Here is a 23,215-nt window from a genome sequence, read left to right on the forward strand (position 1 = left end):
TTATAGTGGAGATATGGAAATTCTCCTGTAAAATGGAAGGATAGTGACATCGTGTGGACAACTGCAAGTCTACTGTTTCTAAATCAAATACAATATGTTGGTGTTTATATCAGTTATAAGAGCATAAAATTAAAACGAAATTTGATGATGTCCAAAATGGTAAAAGTGTTCACATCATACCTAACAAGTATACCAGAGGCCCCGAATGCACACTGAACACGATAAAGAATACAAAAATAAAACCTTAAGTGAACTCAAAAGCTCTGAAACAGATGGACACACACACACACACACACACACACACACACACACACACACACACACACACACATAGAGAGAGAGAGACACACGTGTATATTAGTAAGTTTATAAATTACACTTATTAGTACTTTTACTGCAATATCAATAAAATAACTGGGTTTCTAAGAGCATGTGTGTTTTCAGCACCATGGACAGAGTGTGTTATTGGAAATGACGATACACCTGCACTCTAAACCAGTGCGCAACATAAATAAAAGAGTTTAGGGAGAAAAGGCTAATGTTCATAATTAATTTCTCCTCAGTCTTAATCTAAAATAAATGCTAAATGAATGATATACAGCACAACATTTCAAGAAATTGCAGCTCTGAACCAAAGCGAATAGATTAATGCGTTTCCCTCACTTTTTCCAAAAATGTCTTACCTTCTCTTTACTAGGGAGTGTTTGTGTTCTGGTAAAAGTGTCTCCTCCATTAATACTGATCAGTTCTCCATCTGCAGGAGGAAATTGCGCGGGGAAAACCACTACGTCACTCTTCAGAGTGTCCGAGCTAAAACACACGTCATACTGCTGAGTAGATTTGGAGTAAGACCAGCTCCCGTCAGGGTGTGTGGTGATCATCGGGGCGCTGTACCTGCCCAAACTGCCGTCTGTCCTGTGGCATTTTACAGCTATCAAACTGATGAGACTCAGTAAAAAGATGACGGACACACACACAATGGCGATCAGCAAATACAGATTTAAATCCGAGAAACTCTCCTCCTTTATCGGCGCGTGTCTGAATGGAGTCTTGACGTCACCTGCGCTTTCAACAACCACGACATCAATAGACACAGTCGCTGACAGTGAGGGCTCTCCGTTATCACAAACCAAAATGACCAGCGGGTGAGTTTTCAGGTCATTGTCACTCATTCTCCTCTTAGTCCTGATCTCGCCGCTGCTGGTTCCGATTCGGAACAGATTGTTTCCTTTGGGTTCAGAGATGTGGTAAGACAGCAGCGCATTGTAACCACTATCTGCGTCTACAGCCCTGATCTTGGCCACAAAGTAGCCCGCGTCAGCAGAATAGGGAATGTTCTCCGTGTTAACGGAACCGAGCTCGGAATAGGGCGCGAGAATCCCGGGACTGTTGTCATTCTCATCCAGGATAAAAACATTTACAGTCACGTTACTGCTGAGCGGAGGAACACCAGAGTCTGTGGCCTGAACTTTAAACTCAAACGTCTTGATCTCCTCATAGTTAAACGACTGTAAACTGTGTAACTCTCCACTGTCAGAGTTTATGTTGATCATGGAGGTCACCGGGCCGCTTTTAGAGCTTTCTAGTAAAGAATATGTGATCCGGGCATTATCACCTACGTCAGGATCTAAAGCAGAGACTTTATGAATAACAGCTCCAATCTGACTGTTCTCTTTCACATAAACATTAATGACGGGCTCTGGAAAGCGCGGCGCGTTGTCATTCACATCAGAAACGTGTACAGCAATGACACTGATGCTGGAGAGAGGCGGAGTCCCTTCATCAGTAGCTGTGATGGTCACGTTATACTCGGACGCCCGCTCTCTGTCCAGAGGACCGTCTACCACTAAAGTGTAATAATTCTTGTATGAGTTCTGAACTTTAAAAGGAACAGAGCCCTCAATCTTTAAGGTTACCTGTCCGTTTTTACCAGCATCATTATCAGTTACAGTTATCATTCCAACCATTGTGCCAATGGCAGCATCTTCTTTAACAGTGCTCACTAAAGACGTCACTGATATCGCCGGTATGTTGTCATTCACATCTATGATTTCGACCAATACTTTACAGTGTGCAGCTCTGGGGTTATTACTTTTATCTTTTGCTTGTACTCGAAGTTCAATCGCATTCCTCTGCTCGTAATCTATATCTTTTTGTACAGTGATTTCTCCTGTATCTGGGTTTATCGAAAATGCATCGACATTTTTGTCTTTGTTAACTATTGCATAAATTATTTCACCGTTCACACCCTCGTCTAAATCTACAGCTCGGACAGTAATCACGTGAGTACCACGAGCCGCATTCTCAATTGTTTTGGCTTTATATAAAGACTTACTGAAAACAGGAATATTATCATTAACATCCACAACGTTAACAATAACCTCTGTAGTTCCTGATCTTGGAGGTTTTCCTCCGTCTACAGCGGTCAGTGTGAGCTGGATCACAGGCTGTTTCTCTCGATCTAAAGCTTTCTGCAGCACTAACTCAGCAGACACACTCTGATCTCCTCCGCCCTGTACATCCAGAGAGAAATGTTCATTTGGACTCAGTTTGTAGCTCTTTACCGAATTAACGCCCACATCCGCGTCAAACGCGCTCTGTAAGGGAAATCTCTCCCCTGGAACAGTTGATTCGGTGATATTTAGATTTGTTACGGATGTCTGAAATGCGGGTGCATGATCATTAATGTCAACAACATTTATTTCAAATCTATATATACTCATCGGAGAGCTAATCATGGCTTCTAAAGGCAGCGAGCATTTAATGTTCTGCTCGCATATTTCCTCTCGATCAATTCTCTCTCTGACGTGGAGAATGCCAGATTTTGTATTTACATCGAAATACCTCTTGTTCGGTCCCGAAACTAAATGAAACCCTCGTACCTCAAGATCTTGAATATTCAGATTAAAATCCTTCACCAAATTCCCAACTGTAGTTCCTGGCTTTGCTTCCTCAGACACGGAGTAGACAAACTGTCCGCCCGTTATATTCCAAAGCCGACACAGAAACAACACAGAAAGCCAAAACCGACATTTCGATTGCCCTTCGGTTCCCATTGTCTCTAAATCTTCTGGATATTACAAAATCATGACAATCCGATAGCATAGCTTCTGAGGAAATGTTCACACGAAACCACGCACTACAGCAGCTTCCTGACACAATGGCGAATTCTGAACAAAGCCTCTCTGCTCGGGAAGCTACGAAACGAGGCGGAGCTTATAGTGGAGATATGGAAATTCTCCTGTAAAATGGAAGGATAGTGACATCGTGTGGACAACTGCAAGTCTACTGTTTCTAAATCAAATACAATATGTTGGTGTTTATACTATCAGTTATAAGAGCATAAAGTAAAAACAAAATTTGATGATGTCCAAAATGGCAAAAGTGTTCACATCATACCTAACAAGTATACCAGAGGCCCCGAATGCACACTGAACACGATAAAGAATACAAAAATAAAACCTTAAGTGAATTCAAAAGCTCTGAAACAGATGGACACACACACACACACACACACACACACACACACACACACACACACACACACACACACACACACACACACACACACACACGTGTATATTAGTAAGTTTATATATTAAAATTATTAGTAAATTTATGGCAATATCAATAAAATAACTGGGTTTCTAAGAGCATGTGTGTTTTTAGCACCATGGACAGAGTGTGTTATTGGAAATGACGATACAACTGCACTCTAAACGCGCAACATGTGCGCAACATAAATAAAAGAGTTTAGGGAGAAAAGGCTAATGTTCATAATTAATTTCTCCTCAGTCTTAATCTAAAATAAATGCTAAATGAATGATATACAGCACAACATTTCAAGAAATTGCAGCTCTGAACCAAAGCGAATAGATTAATGCGTTTCCCTCACTTTTTCCAAAAATGTCTTACCTTCTCTTTACTAGGGAGTGTTTGTGTTCTGGTAAAAGTGTCTCCTCCATTAATACTGATCAGTTCTCCATCTGCAGGAGGAAATTGCGCGGGGAAAACCACTACGTCACTCTTCAGAGTGTCCGAGCTAAAACACACGTCATACTGCTGAGTAGATTTGGAGTAAGACCAGCTCCCGTCAGGGTGTGTGGTGATCATCGGGGCGCTGTACCTGCCCAAACTGCCGTCTGTCCTGTGGCATTTTACAGCTATCAAACTGATGAGACTCAGTAAAAAGATGACGGACACACACACAATGGCGATCAGCAAATACAGATTTAAATCCGAGAAACTCTCCTCCTTTATCGGCGCGTGTCTGAATGGAGTCTTGACGTCACCTGCGCTTTCAACAACCACGACATCAATAGACACAGTCGCTGACAGTGAGGGCTCTCCGTTATCACAAACCAAAATGACCAGCGGGTGAGTTTTCAGGTCATTGTCACTCATTCTCCTCTTAGTCCTGATCTCGCCGCTGCTGGTTCCGATTCGGAACAGATTGTTTCCTTTGGGTTCAGAGATGTGGTAAGACAGCAGCGCATTGTAACCACTATCTGCGTCTACAGCCCTGATCTTGGCCACAAAGTAGCCCGCGTCAGCAGAATAGGGAATGTTCTCCGTGTTAACGGAACCGAGCTCGGAATAGGGCGCGAGAATCCCGGGACTGTTGTCATTCTCATCCAGGATAAAAACATTTACAGTCACGTTACTGCTGAGCGGAGGAACACCAGAGTCTGTGGCCTGAACTTTAAACTGAAACGTCTTGATCTCCTCATAGTTAAACGACTGTAAACTGTGTAACTCTCCACTGTCAGAGTTTATGTTGATCATGGAGGTCACCGGGCCGCTTTTAGAGCTTTCTAGTAAAGAATATGTGATCCGGGCATTATCACCTACGTCAGGATCTAAAGCAGAGACTGTATGAATAACAGCTCCAATCTGACTGTTCTCTTTGACATAAACATTAATGACGGGCTCTGGAAAGCGCGGCGCGTTGTCATTCACATCAGAAACGTGTACAGCAATGACACTGATGCTGGAGAGAGGCGGAGTCCCTTCATCAGTAGCTGTGATGGTCACGTTATACTCGGACGCGCGCTCTCTGTCTAGAGGACCGTCTACAACTAAAGTGTAATAATTCTTGTATGAGTTCTGAACTTTAAAAGGAACAGAGCCTTCAATCTTTAAGGTTACCTGTCCGTTTTTACCAGCATCATTATCAGTTACAGTTATCATTCCAACCATTGTGTCAATCGGAGCATCTTCTTTTACATTATTAACCAACGATGTTACAGATATTTTTGGACTATTGTCGTTAATATCTACAATTTCCAGAAGCACTTTACAAAGCGCCGCTCTTGGTTTATGTCCTTTATCTTTCGCCTGTACGCGGAGCTCCACTGCATTTTTTCTTTCATAATCTACATCACCTTTTACCGTAATCTCGCCAGTTTCCGGGTTTATTGAAAATAAATCGACGTTTTTATCATTATCGTGGTTAATTAAAGCATAAACAATCTGACCATTCACGCCCTCATCTGGGTCGCTGGCCTGAACTGTAATAATGGAAGTACCAGGTGGAGCGTTTTCATTTGCGCGAGCTTTATATAACGTTTTACTGAAAACAGGAATGTTATCGTTTACATCCTCAACATTTACTATTATCTGCATTGTTCCAGATCTTGGAGGTTTTCCTCCGTCTACAGCGGTCAGTGTGAGCTGGATCACGGGCTGTTTCTCTCGATCTAAAGCTTTCTGCAGCACTAACTCAGCAGACACACTCTGATCTCCTCCGCCCTGTACATCCAGAGAGAAATGTTCATTCGGACTCAGTTTGTAGCTCTTTACTGAATTACTACCCACATCCGCGTCAAAAGCGCTTGGTAGAGCGAACTGCTCCCCTGAAAAGGCTGACTCTGAAATATTTAAGACTGTCTTTGAGGTGCGAAATATTGGTGGGTTATCATTAACATCTAGGACGTTTATCTCAAACCTATATATATTCAAAGGCGAATTAACAATTGCTTCTAGAGGTAAAGAACACTTCACATTCTGTTCGCATATCTCCTCTCGGTCTATTCTCTCCTTCACGTGAAAAACACCGGTCTTTAAATTCAGATCGAAATACCTTCTGTTGTTCTCCGACACAATTTGAAATCCACGTCTTTCAATGTCCGGTAAATTCAAGTTAAAATCCTTAGCTAAATTTCCAACTGCAGTGCCTGGGTTTGCCTCCTCCGATATGGTATACACAATCTGCCCATCTGTAAAAATCCCACAGCGAAGAAAGACACCGAAAAAAATCCACGGATTGAAAATGCGTCCCTCTGTTAAAGCCATTTTACAAAATCACTGCCCTGAAAGTGAAATCACTGAAATCCTCCGGCATTTCAGTACAACGTTTTCCGCTTAATCCAGTGTAGACTGTATCTGAGGACAATGGCGGAGGACTAACAAAGCCCCAATGCAGGACGAACGGAAAAGGAAAATAAGGAGGAGCCTCGCCATGTCATGAAAGCGCACACAACAGTCAGATACTGACATCGCGCGGACAATTCTGACCATCACATTAACAAATCAAAAGCAATATATCTGTTTAGTAATAATAAAATATCCAACCATATATATATATATATATATATATATATATATATATATATATATATATATATATATATATATATATATATATATATATATAAACACATTTTCTTTTAACCTGTATTGCGCAATATAAATGTTATCATTTAATTAATGAGAAAACAAATCATGAGATGTTCTATGTCTGAAACGCCTCTGCTGTCTTTGACATGGCGGTGTTCAGCACCACAAACAGCTCCAATTCCACTTTAACAATAAACAACGCTGGTCCACCACTATATGCCATAGTTATTTATATTATAGTAATATAATAGTTGTGATTACTATAATATAATTATGTATATTATAGTAATATAAATAAACAAAACACAAGTATGTTTCATATATACTCTAAAAAAATACAAATATTATTTTCTAACTAAATAATCAAGACAAGAGAGAGCATGCCAGTTAGACATGCAGTTCGAAATCGGAGCAAAGACTTATTTCACCAATAAAACAAAACATGTATTAACTTATCCTTACCTTCTCTTTACTAGGGAGTGTTTGTGTTCTGGTAAAAGTGTCTCCTCCATTAATACTGATCAGTTCTCCATCTGCAGGAGGAAATTGCGCGGGGAAAACCACTACGTCACTCTTCAGAGTGTCCGAGCTAAAACACACATCATACTGCTGAGTAGATTTGGAGTAAGACCAGCTCCCGTCAGGGTGTGTGGTGATCATCGGGGCGCTGTACCTGCCCAAACTGCCGTCTGTCCTGTGGCATTTTACAGCTATCAAACTGACGAGGCTCAGTAAAAAGATGACGGACACACACACAATGGCGATCAGCAAATACAGATTTAAATCCGAGAAACTCTCCTCCTTTATCGGCGCGTGTCTGAATGGAGTCTTGACGTCACCTGCGCTTTCAACAACAACGACATCAATAGACACAGTCGCTGACAGTGAGGGCTCTCCGTTATCACAAACCAAAATGACCAGCGGGTGAGTTTTTAGGTCATTGTCACTCATTCTCCTCTTAGTCCTGATCTCGCCGCTGCTGGTTCCGATTCGGAACAGATTGTTTCCTTTGGGTTCAGAGATGTGGTAAGACAGCAGCGCATTGTAACCACTATCTGCGTCTACAGCCCTGATCTTGGCCACAAAGTAGCCCGCGTCAGCAGAATAGGGAATGTTCTCCGTGTTAACGGAACCGAGCTCGGAATAGGGCGCGAGAATCCCGGGACTGTTGTCATTCTCATCCAGGATAAAAACATTTACAGTCACGTTACTGCTGAGCGGAGGAACACCAGAGTCTGTGGCCTGAACTTTAAACTGAAACGTCTTGATCTCCTCATAGTTAAACGACTGTAAACTGTGTAACTCTCCACTGTCAGAGTTTATGTTGATCATGGAGGTCACCGGGCCGCTTTTAGAGCTTTCTAGTAAAGAATATGTGATCCGGGCATTATCACCTACGTCAGGATCTAAAGCACAGACTGTATGAATAACAGCTCCAATCTGACTGTTCTCTTTCACATAAACATTAATGACGGGCTCTGGAAAGCGCGGCGCGTTGTCATTCACATCAGAAACGTGTACAGCAATGACACTGATGCTGGAGAGAGGCGGAGTCCCTTCATCAGTAGCTGTGATGGTCACGTTATACTCGGATGCGCGCTCTCTGTCCAGAGGGCCGTTTACTACCAGAGAATATTTATTTTTGTAAGTATTTTGTACCTTAAATGGTACAGAATCGCGTATTTTAAGAATAACAGCACCGTTTTTAGCCGCATCCCCGTCTTTAACAGTTATTAACCCCACCATTGTATCAGCACCAGCGTCCTCTCTCACAGTTTCAGCGAGAGATGTCACTGATATTTCAGGTACATTATCATTAATATCGAGAATTTCGATTAAAACTTTACAGTGAGCCACTCTTGGGTTTGGGCCTTTGTCTTTTGCCTGGACACGTATTTCAATTGCAGCATATTCTTCGTAGTCTATATTGCCTTGGACATATATCAAACCAGAGGTGGAATCTATAGCAAATGCCATTATGTTTTTGTTAGAGTCATGATTGAGAAGAGAATAAACTACTTCCCCGTTCAGACCCTCATCTAAATCACTTGCATGAACAGTTACAACTGATGTACCATGTGGCGCATTCTCACTCACACGAGCTTTATAAAGTGATTTACTAAATACAGGAATGTTATCATTTACATCCTCAACATTTACTGCTATCTCCATTGTTCCTGATCTTGGAGGTTTTCCTCCGTCTACAGCGGTCAGTGTGAGCTGGATCACAGGCTGTTTCTCTCGATCTAAAGCTTTCTGCAGCACTAACTCAGCAGACACACTCTGATCTCCTCCGCCCTGTACATCCAGAGAGAAATGTTCATTTGGACTGAGCTTATAGCTCTTTATAGAATTACTGCCCACATCTGCGTCAAACGCGCTCTGTAACGGAAACCTATCTCCCGGCAAAGCCATCTCTGAAATATTTAGATATTTTTTCTCAGATGCAAATGCAGGTGCATTATCATTAATATCTAAGACGTTTACTTCAAAACGATACATATTCAACGGAGAATTTACAATGGCCTCCAGTTCCAACACACACTTTGAGCTCCGTCCGCATATCACCTCTCTATCTATTCTGTCTTTTATATGTAGTGTTCCCGTCTTTCGATTTAGGTCGAAATACCTCTCATTCTGACCTGAAACGATATGAAATCCCCGACGCTCCAGGTCGTCTAAATTCAGGCTGAAGTCCTTTGCTAAATTCCCGACAGTTGTACCCGGTTTTGCCTCCTCCGACACGGAATACATAATCTGCCCATTAGAGAATTTCCAAATGCAAAAGAATACAATGAGAAAGATCGACGTCTTCTGTCGTTGTCGCAGCATTGTGTCTATATTCCGTAACCATAGCCGTTTGAAAACAAAAAGGTATTTTCAGAGGCAAGCACAAAACTGTGAATCTCAAACACAGACCGAAGACTGGAGAACAAAGCGCTCTGCAAGGAACAAAACCCTCCCATAACAGGGAGGAGCTTTAGAAAAACTGACGAACAGTGAAAGGTGTAGACTCATAGTGACATCTTGTGGAAAAATCTAAAACAAAATATGCGCATGCTGTACAGCGGGTCAAAAAAACCGAATGCTGTTATGGAAACAGTTTCAAGCATAATATACTGAGACATTTTTTCTCAAGTAACCTGGGAGGCTAATTATTATAAGGGCACGTTTTATGTATTACCTTATTCATTTTGTTTGTGTTTCATTTTTTTTTAAATTAACGCAACCACTTGAATGTATAATTTCACCATATAGGCTTATCATCTCATGTTTCATCTTGGTTTTTCCGTGTGATTATTTTGCGTCCCCTTAGGTTTATATACTATAAAACTTAAAGGGATGAAAAAGCCTATGAAAAAAATCAAGCTGTAAACATGATTCCACTAAAATAACCTATACGAATAAAGAATTGAGCCTAAAATTAAAATGAAATAAAATAACAAAACATGAACTGCCACTTCAATAATGGAGCACCCTCCTGCCACACAGACAGGACATGAGATGGATTTAAATACCTCGGACAGTAACAAGAGTGCCTATATAATGACGCAGCAGAGCATCAACATGCACCCATGCAAAGAAAAAATAATCTATATACCCTAATCATTGTTAACATGTAATCTATACTCCAATAGGCCCTTGAATCGTAAATTATAACATGTTTTTTAATACATTGTTAGCTAACTGTGTAATTTGTATATGTACTTTTCTGAAACCAATAACTTGGACACAGTCTCATCTGATAACAAATAATTTTACAATGTAATAGACACATGCATTTTCTGTGAAGCTGCTTTGAAACGATATGAATGTATATGTACAAATAAATGTGAATATACAACACATGAGGCAACCTTCAAACACAATGAGCCAACATCAATACAATCAATACAATTTGCTACTCAGGGAAATGCGCAGAAAGGAAAGTATAAAAGAACATGAGGCCACAAAAAAAGCGTAATGCTCTGAACATCACAAAACCCAATCTTTCAGATGCTAGGCATATATTTTGCAACTAAGAGTCATTAAATGCTAATATCTTACCTTCTCTTTACTAGGGAGTGTTTGTGTTCTGGTAAAAGTGTCTCCTCCATTAATACTGATCAGTTCTCCATCTGCAGGAGGAAATTGCGCGGGGAAAACCACTACGTCACTCTTCAGAGTGTCCGAGCTAAAACACACGTCATACTGCTGAGTAGATTTGGAGTAAGACCAGCTCCCGTCAGGGTGTGTGGTGATCATCGGGGCGCTGTACCTGCCCAAACTGCCGTCTGTCCTGTGGCATTTTACAGCTATCAAACTGATGAGGCTCAGTAAAAAGATGACGGACACACACACAATGGCGATCAGCAAATACAGATTTAAATCCGAGAAACTCTCCTCCTTTATCGGCGCGTGTCTGAATGGAGTCTTGACGTCACCTGCGCTTTCAACAACCACGACATCAATAGACACAGTCGCTGACAGTGAGGGCTCTCCGTTATCACAAACCAAAATGACCAGCGGGTGAGTTTTCAGGTCATTGTCACTCATTCTCCTCTTAGTCCTGATCTCGCCGCTGCTGGTTCCGATTCGGAACAGATTGTTTCCTTTGGGTTCAGAGATGTGGTAAGACAGCAGCGCATTGTAACCACTATCTGCGTCTACAGCCCTGATCTTGGCCACAAAATAGCCCGCGTCAGCAGAATAGGGAATGTTCTCCGTGTTAACGGAACCGAGCTCGGAATAGGGTGCGAGAATCCCGGGACTGTTGTCATTCTCATCCAGGATAAAAACATTTACAGTCACGTTACTGCTGAGCGGAGGAACACCAGAGTCTGTGGCCTGAACTTTAAACTCAAACGTCTTGATCTCCTCATAGTTAAACGACTGTAAACTGTGTAACTCTCCACTGTCAGAGTTTATGTTGATCATGGAGGTCACCGGGCCGCTTTTAGAGCTTTCTAGTAAAGAATATGTGATCCGGGCATTATCACCTACGTCAGGATCTAAAGCATAGACTGTATGAATAACAGCTCCAATCTGACTGTTCTCTTTCACATAAACATTAATGACGGGCTCTGGAAAGCGCGGCGCGTTGTCATTCACATCAGAAACGTGTACAGCAATGACACTGATGCTGGAGAGAGGCGGAGTCCCTTCATCAGTAGCTGTGATGGTCACGTTATACTCGGACGCGCGCTCTCTGTCCAGAGGGCCATCTACAACCAGAGAATATTTATTTTTATAGGTGTTCTGTAATAAAAACGGAAGGGAATCATTTATTTTCAGTTTTACAGATCCATTTTCCCCGGAATCCTCATCTTTTACAGTAATCAGACCGACCATTGTCCCTTTTGGTGAACCTTCCTTCACAACATTAACAAGAGATGTTACAGATACTTCAGGAACATTGTCGTTAACGTCCATAATTTCGACCAATACTTTACAATGAGCTGCTCTTGGAAGCGAACCTCTATCTTTCGCTTGCACGCGTAATTCAATAGCATTGTTTGACTCGTGGTCTAATTTACCTTTAACTGTAATTTCACCAGACACTTGATTAATTGTGAAAGATTCGATGTGTTTATCATTAACATGTTTTATGAAAGAATACACTACCTCTCCGTTTATCCCTTCATCCGCATCATTCGCGTGTACTGTGATAACGGGATTTCCAACAGGAGCATTTTCTGAAATCCGAGTTTTGTAAAGCGACTTTGTAAACACAGGAGTATTGTCGTTCGCATCTATGATATTAACAATTATATTTATTGTACCAGATCTTGGAGGTTTTCCTCCGTCTACAGCGGTCAGTGTGAGCTGGATCACAGGCTGTTTCTCTCGATCTAAAGCTTTCTGCAGCACTAACTCAGCAGACACACTCTGATCTCCTCCGCCCTGTACATCCAGAGAGAAATGTTCAGTCGGACTCAGCTTATAGCTCTTTACTGAATTACTGCCCACATCCGCGTCCTCCGCACTTGGTAACGTATATTTGTCCCCTAAAAATGCCGCCTCAGATACATTCAATTGTAATGACGAGGAGTGAAATGACGGAGAATTGTCGTTTATATCCAATACATTTACTTCAAATCGGTACATGTTCAATGGCGAATTAACAATGGCCTCCAATTCCAAGGCACATTTTAAACTGCGTCCACATAGCTCTTCTCTGTCTATTTTCTCTTTAATTTGAAGTATTCCCGTTTTCATATTTACATCGAAATACCTCTTGTTTGGTCCAGAAGCGATCTGAAATCCACGGTGTTCCAGTTCTTGCAAATTAAGGTTTAAATCTTTGACTATATTGCCAACGGTAGTCCCCGAACTGGCCTCCTCCGACACAGAAAACACAATTTGCCCAGAAAACATCCTCGGAAGAAAATAAAATACAGTCATATATATCCACAATATATTTCGTTCCTTTGGTGAATTCGCCATGATCCATCAAACACATCCGCACATTGCTGTAGTAAAATAAACCATGTACTGCGCTGACCATCAGGAAACCTCTATTGTGGCTTCTCACGAACAAAGCACTGCTCGAGCTCAAGCGCCCTGCCCCAAAAAAGGGAGGAGTCTCTACGAGACTAATAAAAATATATATTTTTACGCAGGTCGCTGATGACATCTTGTGGATATACATAGCTAGTGTGGAACAGAGAAATAAATATTGAAATATTAAATATGTTTAAAGTGCAAAGAACAAAGCCCATCTCAAACTGTTCTACTGATTATGAGTGAAAATTACTCCAGACCAGACAAATAAAAGGAATCATATGACCTCAATTAAAAAAAAAAACTATATATATATATATATATATATATATATATATATATATATATATATATATATATATATATATATATATATATATACAAAACAACCTCCAACATCCACATGCAGAGATACTGCTTAAATAAACTGGAGAGAAACAAACAAACAAATACATGTAAAGTACTTAATTATTTTTAAATAAGATTAATATCTGATTGCTAATTTAACATTGATTAATGAGGAAAAATCAGTGTCACCTGAGTTTAAAAAGCCACCGTTGCAACGAAACGGTTTATTGGCTGCGATTTAAAAAAGCAGACAGGCATATTACACAAAACACAAGGTAAAACTAATAAACAACAAATAAATCCATCTGTGTAAATTGCATGATCATAATGTCTTTGAAATTGATATTCAGCCATATCAGCACCATGGACAGCACAATTTTTTATAGGAAAAACGCACAACGCAAATACACACTAAAAGATTATATTGCTAATGTAAATGAAGATCAACCATCAAAGCAGCACCTAGTACATTTCAACAATTTAACAGATTCTGAATTTCTTACCTTGTCTTTATTAGGGAGTGTTTGTGTTCTGGTAAAAGTGTCTCCTCCATTAATACTGATTAGTTCTCCATCTGCAGGCGGAAATTGCGCGGGGAAAACCACTACGTCACTCTTCAGAGTGTCCGAGCTAAAACACACGTCATACTGCTGAGTAGATTTGGAGTAAGACCAGCTCCCGTCAGGGTGTGTGGTGATCATCGGGGCGCTGTACCTGCCCAAACTGCCGTCGGTCCTGTGGCATTTTACAGCTATCAAACTGATGAGGCTCAGTAAAAAGATGACGGACACACACACAATGGCGATCAGCAAATACAGATTTAAATCCGAGAAACTCTCCTCCTTTATCGGCGCGTGTCTGAATGGAGTCTTGACGTCACCTGCGCTTTCAACAACCACGACATCAATAGACACAGTCGCTGACAGTGAGGGCTCTCCGTTATCACAAACCAAAATGACCAGCGGGTGAGTTTTCAGGTCATTGTCACTAATTCTCCTCTTAGTCCTGATCTCGCCACTGCTGGTTCCGATTCGGAACAGATTGTTTCCTTTGGGTTCAGAGATGTGGTAAGACAGCAGCGCATTGTAACCACTATCTGCGTCTACAGCCCTGATCTTGGCCACAAAGTAGCCCGCGTCAGCAGAATAGGGAATGTTCTCCGTGTTAACGGAACCGAGCTCGGAATAGGGCGCGAGAATCCCGGGACTGTTGTCATTCTCATCCAGGATAAAAACATTTACAGTCACGTTACTGCTGAGCGGAGGAACACCAGAGTCTGTGGCCTGAACTTTAAACTCAAACGTCTTGATCTCCTCATAGTTAAACGACTGTAAACTGTGTAACTCTCCACTGTCAGAGTTTATGTTGATCATGGAGGTCGCCGGGCCGCTTTTAGAGCTTTCTAGTAAAGAATATGTGATCCGGGCATTATCACCTACGTCAGGATCTAAAGCAGAGACTGTATGAATAACAGCTCCAATCGGACTGTTCTCTTTCACATAAACATTAATGACGGGCTCTGGAAAGCGCGGCGCGTTGTCATTCACATCAGAAACGTGTACAGCAATGACACTGATGCTGGAGAGAGGCGGAGTCCCTTCATCAGTAGCTGTGATGGTCACGTTATACTCGGACGCGCGCTCTCTGTCCAGAGGACCGTCTACCACTAGAGAATAATAATTTTTGTAATTCGTCTCAAGTTTAAAAGGCACTTTATTGGACACCGCGCAATTAACTATGCCGTTTTTACCACCGTCCCTGTCAATCACTGACACGAGAGCGATAGCAGTGCCAATACTGGCGTCCTCTTTCACTGTACTGAGGAGTGACGTCACGGTTATCTCTGGCTCGTTGTCGTTAATATCCAGCACCTCCACCAGGACTTTGCAGTGCGTGGACATCGGAGGCTGCCCTTTGTCACTGGCCTGTGCGCGGATCTCAAATGCATTGTTCTCCTCGAAGTCTATATTGCCTTTGACTGTGATTGCGCCAGTATTCGGATCAATGTCAAAAATCTGAAGGATTTTACTCTGATCTCTTTTAATTATAGAATAAACAATATCACTATTACTGCCTTCATCCAGGTCTGTTGCATTTAACACAGCAATCGTCGTTCCAATAGCTACATTTTCAAAAACGGTTGTTTTATACAAGGGCTTAGTAAAAACCGGAGTATTATCATTAATATCTAAAACTTTAATAATTATAAGAGATGTGCCTGTTTTAGAGGGGGTTCCTCCGTCTACAGCGGTCAGTGTGAGCTGGATCACAGGCTGTTTCTCTCGATCTAAAGCTTTCTGCAGCACTAACTCAGCAGACACACTCTGATCTCCTCCTTTATGTACAGCTAAAGAAAAATACTCATTGGAGCTCAGCTTGTAAGAATTTACAGAATTTTTCCCAACATCTGCATCTGTAGCGTGATGGAGAGGAAATCTAACACCAGGCAATGTGGTGGTCTCAGCAAATTCTATCGTTTGTGATTTTTCGCTGAAAGACGGTGAATTATCATTTACATCCACAATATTAACCTCTATTTGATAAAGCTTTAATGGATTGTTGATAACCGCTTCTACATTGACTGTACATTTAACCGATTTGGCACAAAGCTCCTCTCGGTCTATTCTTTCGCTTACATACAGAAATCCAGTTTTTAGATTTACCTCGAAATATTTTTTCTTGGATCCCGTGACAATCTGAAACATGCGCGACTCCAGTTCCTGAACATTAAGGTTTAGATCCTTAGCGATATTCCCGACGGATGTTCCCGGATTCACCTCCTCTGAAACGGAATAAGAGAGCTGTCCTGATACCGCGTCCCAACAACACTCTAAAACAACGAACACAATACAGGTCACAATAGAGCTCCTTCGATACGCCGAGAGCATTGCGACATCGAAAAGAAGCCCGTGCTATAATCCACGAAATGAAAGATGGTATTCCAAGATCTTCAGTGCGAATAAAGAAGAATTAAACAATATTCCATTTTATCGACGAGAAAACACGAGGCCTTCGTACACTCTCTCCCAGTCTCTCTGAAACAAAGCCCTGTGAAATCTCCTCCCCACTAAAACCAGGAGGAGCTTCAAGACACAGAGATGATTCGAGATTCAACGGTCTATGGTGACACCAAGAGGATTTATGAATTAATGTCCAGCAAAAGATCAAAAGATGAATAAAAAAATAAAATAAAAATGACATTTTATTATATATATATATATATATATATATATATATATATATATATATATATATATATATATATATATATATATATATATATATATATATACGCGTGAACATATGCGAGGATCTGAGGACATTTGCACCATCACAAACTATCTTCATTTTCGTTTTGTATATTCGTCTTTCATATGAAGTGAAAGATCTATATTTCAAAGCAGCTTAAAATATTTCATAATTAGCAACATGCAGTTCTATAATATCATATTCCTTTTCATTACTACAATAAGTTCATATGAACAAATACATGTACAAATATAATAACAGGCAAAATTCATTTAAATGAGCCATATTGCAGTTGTTCATTTGTAGGGATTCTCCATAATTTCACAATATAAGAACGTATGTAACAACTAAAAAACTTTAAAAATAATAATAATAATTTTATTAGTACTAATAAAAAGAGAAACGTATTTATTGCTCCGATGTTCATTTCAAACAAGCCACGATCACACTCTACTTCAGAACCACGGACAGCTCCACCAATGCCCAACATTCAGTTTGAACATTCAGCTAATAATTCATCAAGCATTTCCTAGTCTGTATATTTCAGCAGAACACTGTATTAACCATTAAGCACTTTCAGCATTTTAAGTAACAAAATGAAGTTGTGTATTTTTAGTCAGTAAGAACACAGGTCAACGAGAGGAAACTAGAGAAATCCAAGTGCTTTACAAAAAGAAAACTAAGACATCGCAATGGCAATACTGTAATTTCTTACCTTCTCTTTATTGGGGAGTGTTTGTGTTCTGGTAAAAGTGTCTCCTCCATTAATACTGATCAGTTCTCCATCTGCAGGAGGAAATTGCGCGGGGAAAACCACTACGTCACTCTTCAGAGTGTCCGAGCTAAAACACACGTCATACTGCTGAGTAGATTTGGAGTAAGACCAGCTCCCGTCAGGGTGTGTGGTGATCATCGGGGCGCTGTACCTGCCCAAACTGCCGTCTGTCCTGTGGCATTTTACAGCTATCAAACTGATGAGACTCAGTAAAAAGATGACGGACACACACACAATTGCGATCAGCAAATACAGATTTAAATCCGAGAAACTCTCCTCCTTTATCGGCGCGTGTCTGAATGGAGTCTTGACGTCACCTGCGCTTTCAACAACCACGACATCAATAGACACAGTCGCTGACAGTGAGGGCTCTCCGTTATCACAAACCAAAATGACCAGCGGGTGAGTTTTCAGGTCATTGTCACTCATTCTCCTCTTAGTCCTGATCTCGCCGCTGCTGGTTCCGATTCGGAACAGATTGTTTCCTTTGGGTTCAGAGATGTGGTAAGACAGCAGCGCATTGTAACCACTATCTGCGTCTACAGCCCTGATCTTGGCCACAAAGTAGCCCGCGTCAGCAGAATAGGGAATGTTCTCCGTGTTAACGGAACCGAGCTCGGAATAGGGCGCGAGAATCCCGGGACTGTTGTCATTCTCATCCAGGATAAAAACATTTACAGTCACGTTACTGCTGAGCGGAGGAACACCAGAGTCTGTGGCCTGAACTTTAAACTCAAACGTCTTGATCTCCTCATAGTTAAACGACTGTAAACTGTGTAACTCTCCACTGTCAGAGTTTATGTTGATCATGGAGGTCACCGGGCCGCTTTTAGAGCTTTCTAGTAAAGAATATGTGATCCGGGCATTATCACCTACGTCAGGATCTAAAGCAGAGACTGTATGAATAACAGCTCCAATCTGACTGTTCTCTTTCACATAAACATTAATGACGGGCTCTGGAAAGCGCGGCGCGTTGTCATTCACATCAGAAACGTGTACAGCAATGACACTGATGCTGGAGAGAGGCGGAGTCCCTTCATCAGTAGCTGTGATGGTCACGTTATACTCGGACACGCGCTCTCTGTCCAGAGGACCGTCTACAACTAGAGAATAATAATTTTTGTAATTCGTCTCAAGTTTAAAAGGCACTTTATTGTACACCGCGCAATGAACTATACCGTTTTTACCACCGTCCCTGTCAATCACTGACACGAGAGCGATAGCAGTGCCAATACTGGCGTCCTCTTTCACTGTACTGAGGAGTGACGTCACGGTTATCTCTGGCTCGTTGTCGTTAATATCCAGCACCTCCACCAGGACTTTGCAGTGCGTGGACATCGGAGGCTGCCCTTTGTCACTGGCCTGCGCGCGGATCTCAAATGCATTGTTCTCCTCGAAATCTATATTGCCTTTGACTGTGATTGCGCCAGTATTCGGATCAATGTCAAAAATCTGAAGGATTTTACTCTGATCTCTTTTAATTATAGAATAAACAATATCACTATTACTTCCTTCATCCAGGTCTGTTGCATTTAACACAGCAATCGTCGTTCCAATAGCCACATTTTCCAAAACGGTTGTTTTATACAACGGCTTACTAAAAACGGGGGTATTATCGTTATTATCCAAAACTTTAATAATTATAAGAGATGTGCCTGTTTTAGAGGGGGTTCCTCCGTCTACAGCGGTCAGTGTGAGCTGGATCACAGGCTGTTTCTCTCGATCTAAAGCTTTCTGCAGCACTAACTCAGCAGACACACTCTGATCTCCTCCTTTATGTACAGCTAAAGAAAAATACTCATTCGAGCTCAGCTTGTAAGAATTTACAGAATTTTTCCCAACATCTTCATCTGTAGCGTGATGGAGAGAGAATCTAACACCGGGGAGGGTGCTTTCCGCAATGTCTAGCGTTTGTGATTTTTCACTAAAAGACGGTGAATTATCATTTACATCCACAATATTAATTTCTATTTGATAAAGCTTTAATGGATTGTTGATAACCGCTTCTACATTGACTGTACATTTAACCGATTTGGCACAAAGCTCCTCTCGGTCTATTCTTTCGCTTACATACAGAAATCCAGTTTTTAGATTTACCTCGAAATATTTTTTCTTGGATCCCGTGACAATCTGAAACATGCGCGACTCCAGTTCCTGAACATTAAGGTTTAGATCCTTAGCGATATTCCCGACGGATGTTCCCGGATTCACCTCCTCTGAAACGGAATAAGAGAGCTGTCCTGATACCGCGTCCCAACAACACTCCAAAACAACGAACACAATACAGGTCACAATAGAGCTCCTTCGATACGCCGAGAGCATTGCGACATCCAAAAGAAGCCCGTGCAATAATCCACGAAATGAAAGATGGTATTCCAAGTTAGTCAGTGCGAATAAAGAAGAATTAAACAATATTCCATTTTATCGACGAGAAAACACGAGGCCTTCATACACTCTCTCCCAGTCTCTCTGAAACAAAGCCCTGTGAAATCTCCTCCCCACTAAAACCAGGAGGAGCTTCAAGACACAGAGATGATTCGAGATTCAACGGTCTATGGTGACACCAAGCGGATTTATGAATTAATGTCCAGACAAAAAAAAAATAAAAAAATCTAATATCTTAAATGGATGATTATCATGCCGAATTTCAGATACGTGTAATTCTTCAACTTATGCTCTTAGAAAATATTTTAATGTTTCAGCGTGTCCATTATCTGACAGAATTCAGGGGTATTTTCACTATCACAGCAAGTAAACTTTTTCCCCACAGCAGTCCTTCAGATCAAGAAGAGAGTTGCAAACAAATCTACCACATTTAGTTATCACCATTTAGAAAGCTTCACTGCTAGCATATAGTCAACTAAGGCACAAATAAATACTAAAACAAGAACTAAATTAACATAAAAACTAGTAGTTTAAACGATGTGCATGTCAAACATTTCAAAATCCATATCTAGTTCAGAACCATGGACAGCTCCTTTCACACACTTTTGCAAAACACTAATAAAACACATTTTGTTTCGCAAAATACAGTAGTTTAGAACGATAAATTATAAAAATGCATTTAATTAAACAAAGAAACTAAATACAAATAAAAAAACGAAATCCTATAATTTCTTATATTCTACAAAGAAACGCAATACAAATCGAAATCTTTATTATCTTACCTTCTCTTTATTGGGGAGTGTTTGTGTTCTGGTAAAAGTGTCTCCTCCATTAATACTGATCAGTTCTCCATCTGCAGGAGGAAATTGCGCGGGGAAAACCACTACGTCACTCTTCAGAGTGTCCGAGCTAAAACACACGTCATACTGCTGAGTAGATTTGGAGTAAGACCAGCTCCCGCCAGGGTGTGTGGTGATCATCGGGGCGCTGTACCTGCCCAAACTGCCGCCTGTCCGGTGGCATTTTACAGCTATCAAACTGATGAGGCTCAGTAAAAAGATGACGGACACACACACAATGGCGATCAGCAAATACAGATTTAAATCCGAGAAACTCTCCTCCTTTATCGGCGCGTGTCTGAATGGAGTCTTGACGTCACCTGCGCTTTCAACAACCACGACATCAATAGACACAGTCGCTGACAGTGAGGGCTCTCCGTTATCACAAACCAAAATGACCAGCGGGTGAGTTTTCAGGTCATTGTCACTCATTCTCCTCTTAGTCCTGATCTCGCCGCTGCTGGTTCCGATTCGGAACAGATTGTTTCCTTTGGGTTCAGAGATGTGGTAAGACAGCAGCGCATTGTAACCACTATCTGCGTCTACAGCCCTGATCTTAGCCACAAAGTAGCCTGCGTCAGCAGAATAGGGAATGTTCTCCGTGTTAACGGAACCGAGCTCGGAATAGGGCGCGAGAATCCCGGGACTGTTGTCATTCTCATCCAGGATAAAAACATTTACAGTCACGTTACTGCTGAGCGGAGGAACACCAGAGTCTGTGGCCTGAACTTTAAACTCAAACGTCTTGATCTCCTCATAGTTAAACGACTGTAAACTGTGTAAATCTCCACTGTCAGAGTTTATGTTGATCATGGAGGTCACCGGGCCGCTTTTAGAGCTTTCTAGTAAAGAATATGTGATCCGGGCATTATCACCTACGTCAGGATCTAAAGCAGAGACTGTATGAATAACAGCTCCAATCTGACTGTTCTCCTTCACATAAACATTAATGACGGGCTCTGGAAAGCGCGGCGCGTTGTCATTCACATCAGAAACGTGTACAGCAATGACACTGATGCTGGAGAGAGGCGGAGTCCCTTCATCAGTAGCTGTGATGGTCACGTTATACTCGGACGCGCGCTCTCTGTCCAGAGGACCGTCTACCACTAGAGAATAATAATTTTTGTAATTCGTCTCAAGTTTAAAAGGCATTTTATTGGACACCGCGCAATGAACTATACCGTTTTTACCACCGTCCCTGTCAATCACTGACACGAGAGCGATAGCAGTGCCAATTCTGGCGTCCTCTTTCACTGTACTGAGGAGTGACGTCACGGTTATCTCTGGCTCGTTGTCGTTAATATCCAGCACCTCCACCAGGACTTTGCAGTGCGTGGACATCGGAGGCTGCCCTTTGTCACTGGCCTGTGCGCGGATCTCAAATGCATTGTTCTCCTCGAAATCTATATTGCCTTTGACTGTGATTGCACCAGTATTCGGATCAATATGAAAAACATCTAAAATGTGATCTTGATCTGTATCTCTAAGTGAGTAAACGATCTCACTATTGGGGCCATCATCTTTGTCCGTTGCGTTTATAATTATTACAGTGGTACCAATTGGCACGTTTTCAACAAGACTAGCTTTATACAAGGGGCGACTGAATTCAGGAGCATTATCGTTATTATCTAAAATCTTAATAATTATCTGAGACGTGCCTGATCTCGGTGGATTTCCTCCATCTGCAGCCGTAAGAATAAGCTTCATCACAGGCTGTTTTTCTCGGTCTAAAGCTTTTTGCAGAACTAGCTCGGCAGACACACTCTGATCTCCTCCGTTGTGCACAGCTAAAGAAAAATACTCATTTTGACTTAATTTATATGTGCTCACTGTATTTTTTCCTACATCCGCATCAGACGCATAAGAAAGAGGGAACTTAACGCCTGGAGAAGTGTTCTCTGCGATGTCTAAATATTGAGTTTTGGCACTAAAAGACGGTGAATTATCATTTACATCCACAATATTAACCTCTATTTGATAAAGCTTTAATGGATTGTTGATAACCGCTTCTACATTGACTGTACATTTAACCGATTTGGCACAAAGCTCCTCTCGGTCTATCCTTTCGCTTACATACAGAAATCCAGTTTTTAGATTTACCTCGAAATATTTTTTCTTGGATCCCGTGACAATCTGAAACATGCGCGACTCCAGTTCCTGAACATTAAGGTTTAGATCCTTAGCGATATTCCCGACGGATGTTCCCGGATTCACCTCCTCTGAAACGGAATAAGAGAGCTGTCCTGATACCGCGTCCCAACAACACTCTAAAACAACGAACACAATACAGGTCACAATAGAGCTCCTTCGATACGCCGAGAGCATTGCGACATCCAAAAGAAGCCCGTGCAATAATCCACGAAATGAAAGATGGTATTCCAAGATCTTCAAAGATAATAACAAAGTATTAAACAATATTCCATTTTATCGACAAAACACGAGGCCTTCGTACACTCTCTCCCAGTCTCTCTTAAACAAAGCCCTGTGAAATCTCCTCCCCACTAAAACCAGGAGGAGC

The 23,215-nt window shown here is 41.4% G+C and overlaps 4 protein-coding genes across 4 annotated transcripts; all 4 read right to left on the bottom strand.

Moving 5' to 3' along the window:
* Window positions 1-103: 103 nt before the first annotated feature.
* Window positions 104-3,150, bottom strand: LOC137092618 (protocadherin alpha-3-like). The gene is made up of 2 exons (XM_067456947.1): window positions 684-3,150; window positions 104-263 (listed from the first exon to the last, which is right to left on the bottom strand). The coding sequence occupies exons 1-2, from the start codon at window positions 3,054-3,056 to the stop codon at window positions 255-257; spliced, it is 2,382 nt and encodes a 793-aa protein (XP_067313048.1). The 5' UTR covers window positions 3,057-3,150; the 3' UTR covers window positions 104-254.
* LOC137093112 (protocadherin alpha-8-like) lies at window positions 3,140-6,425 on the bottom strand. The gene is made up of 2 exons (XM_067457841.1): window positions 3,916-6,425; window positions 3,140-3,241 (listed from the first exon to the last, which is right to left on the bottom strand). Exons 1-2 carry the CDS (start codon window positions 6,292-6,294, stop codon window positions 3,140-3,142), a joined length of 2,481 nt encoding a protein of 826 aa, XP_067313942.1. The 5' UTR covers window positions 6,295-6,425.
* A 640-nt stretch (window positions 6,426-7,065) lies between these two features.
* Window positions 7,066-16,337, bottom strand: LOC137093113 (uncharacterized). Its single transcript, XM_067457842.1, has 4 exons — window positions 13,953-16,337; window positions 12,381-12,501; window positions 10,666-11,822; window positions 7,066-9,498 (listed from the first exon to the last, which is right to left on the bottom strand). The coding sequence occupies exons 1-4, from the start codon at window positions 16,335-16,337 to the stop codon at window positions 7,066-7,068; spliced, it is 6,096 nt and encodes a 2,031-aa protein (XP_067313943.1).
* Window positions 16,338-16,534: 197 nt separating this feature from the next.
* On the bottom strand, window positions 16,535-23,073 carry LOC137093118 (uncharacterized). Its single transcript, XM_067457853.1, has 3 exons — window positions 20,641-23,073; window positions 17,414-19,735; window positions 16,535-16,567 (listed from the first exon to the last, which is right to left on the bottom strand). Exons 1-3 carry the CDS (start codon window positions 23,020-23,022, stop codon window positions 16,535-16,537), a joined length of 4,737 nt encoding a protein of 1,578 aa, XP_067313954.1. The 5' UTR covers window positions 23,023-23,073.
* Between the last annotated feature and the right edge of the window lie 142 nt (window positions 23,074-23,215).

Source organism: Pseudorasbora parva, chromosome 11 (genome assembly GCF_024679245.1).
Source record: "Pseudorasbora parva isolate DD20220531a chromosome 11, ASM2467924v1, whole genome shotgun sequence".
In the NCBI taxonomy this organism is placed as follows: Eukaryota; Metazoa; Chordata; class Actinopteri; order Cypriniformes; family Gobionidae; genus Pseudorasbora; species Pseudorasbora parva.

What these genes read in the sequence shown, in the direction of transcription:
- LOC137092618 (XM_067456947.1), bottom strand. Translation starts at nt 3,056, where the DNA reads ATGGGAACCGAAGGGCAATCGAAATGTCGGTTTTGGCTTTCTGTGTTG.
- LOC137093118 (XM_067457853.1), bottom strand. Translation starts at nt 23,022, where the DNA reads ATGCTCTCGGCGTATCGAAGGAGCTCTATTGTGACCTGTATTGTGTTC. An exon ending in CACTCCCCAATAAAGAGAAG is followed by an intron (nt 19,736 to 20,640) that starts GTAAGATAATAA and finishes GTTGTTTTGGAG; the next exon opens with TGTTGTTGGGACGCGGTATC. An exon ending in CACTCCCCAATAAAGAGAAG is followed by an intron (nt 16,568 to 17,413) that starts GTAAGAAATTAC and finishes GTGTCACCATAG; the next exon opens with ACCGTTGAATCTCGAATCAT.
- LOC137093113 (XM_067457842.1), bottom strand. Translation starts at nt 16,337, where the DNA reads ATGCTCTCGGCGTATCGAAGGAGCTCTATTGTGACCTGTATTGTGTTC. An exon ending in CACTCCCTAATAAAGACAAG is followed by an intron (nt 12,502 to 13,952) that starts GTAAGAAATTCA and finishes CTGGATGTACAG; the next exon opens with GGCGGAGGAGATCAGAGTGT. An exon ending in CACTCCCTAGTAAAGAGAAG is followed by an intron (nt 9,499 to 10,665) that starts GTAAGATATTAG and finishes GCTTGCCTCTGA; the next exon opens with AAATACCTTTTTGTTTTCAA.
- LOC137093112 (XM_067457841.1), bottom strand. Translation starts at nt 6,294, where the DNA reads ATGGCTTTAACAGAGGGACGCATTTTCAATCCGTGGATTTTTTTCGGT. An exon ending in CACTCCCTAGTAAAGAGAAG is followed by an intron (nt 3,242 to 3,915) that starts GTAAGACATTTT and finishes TCCATTTTACAG; the next exon opens with GAGAATTTCCATATCTCCAC.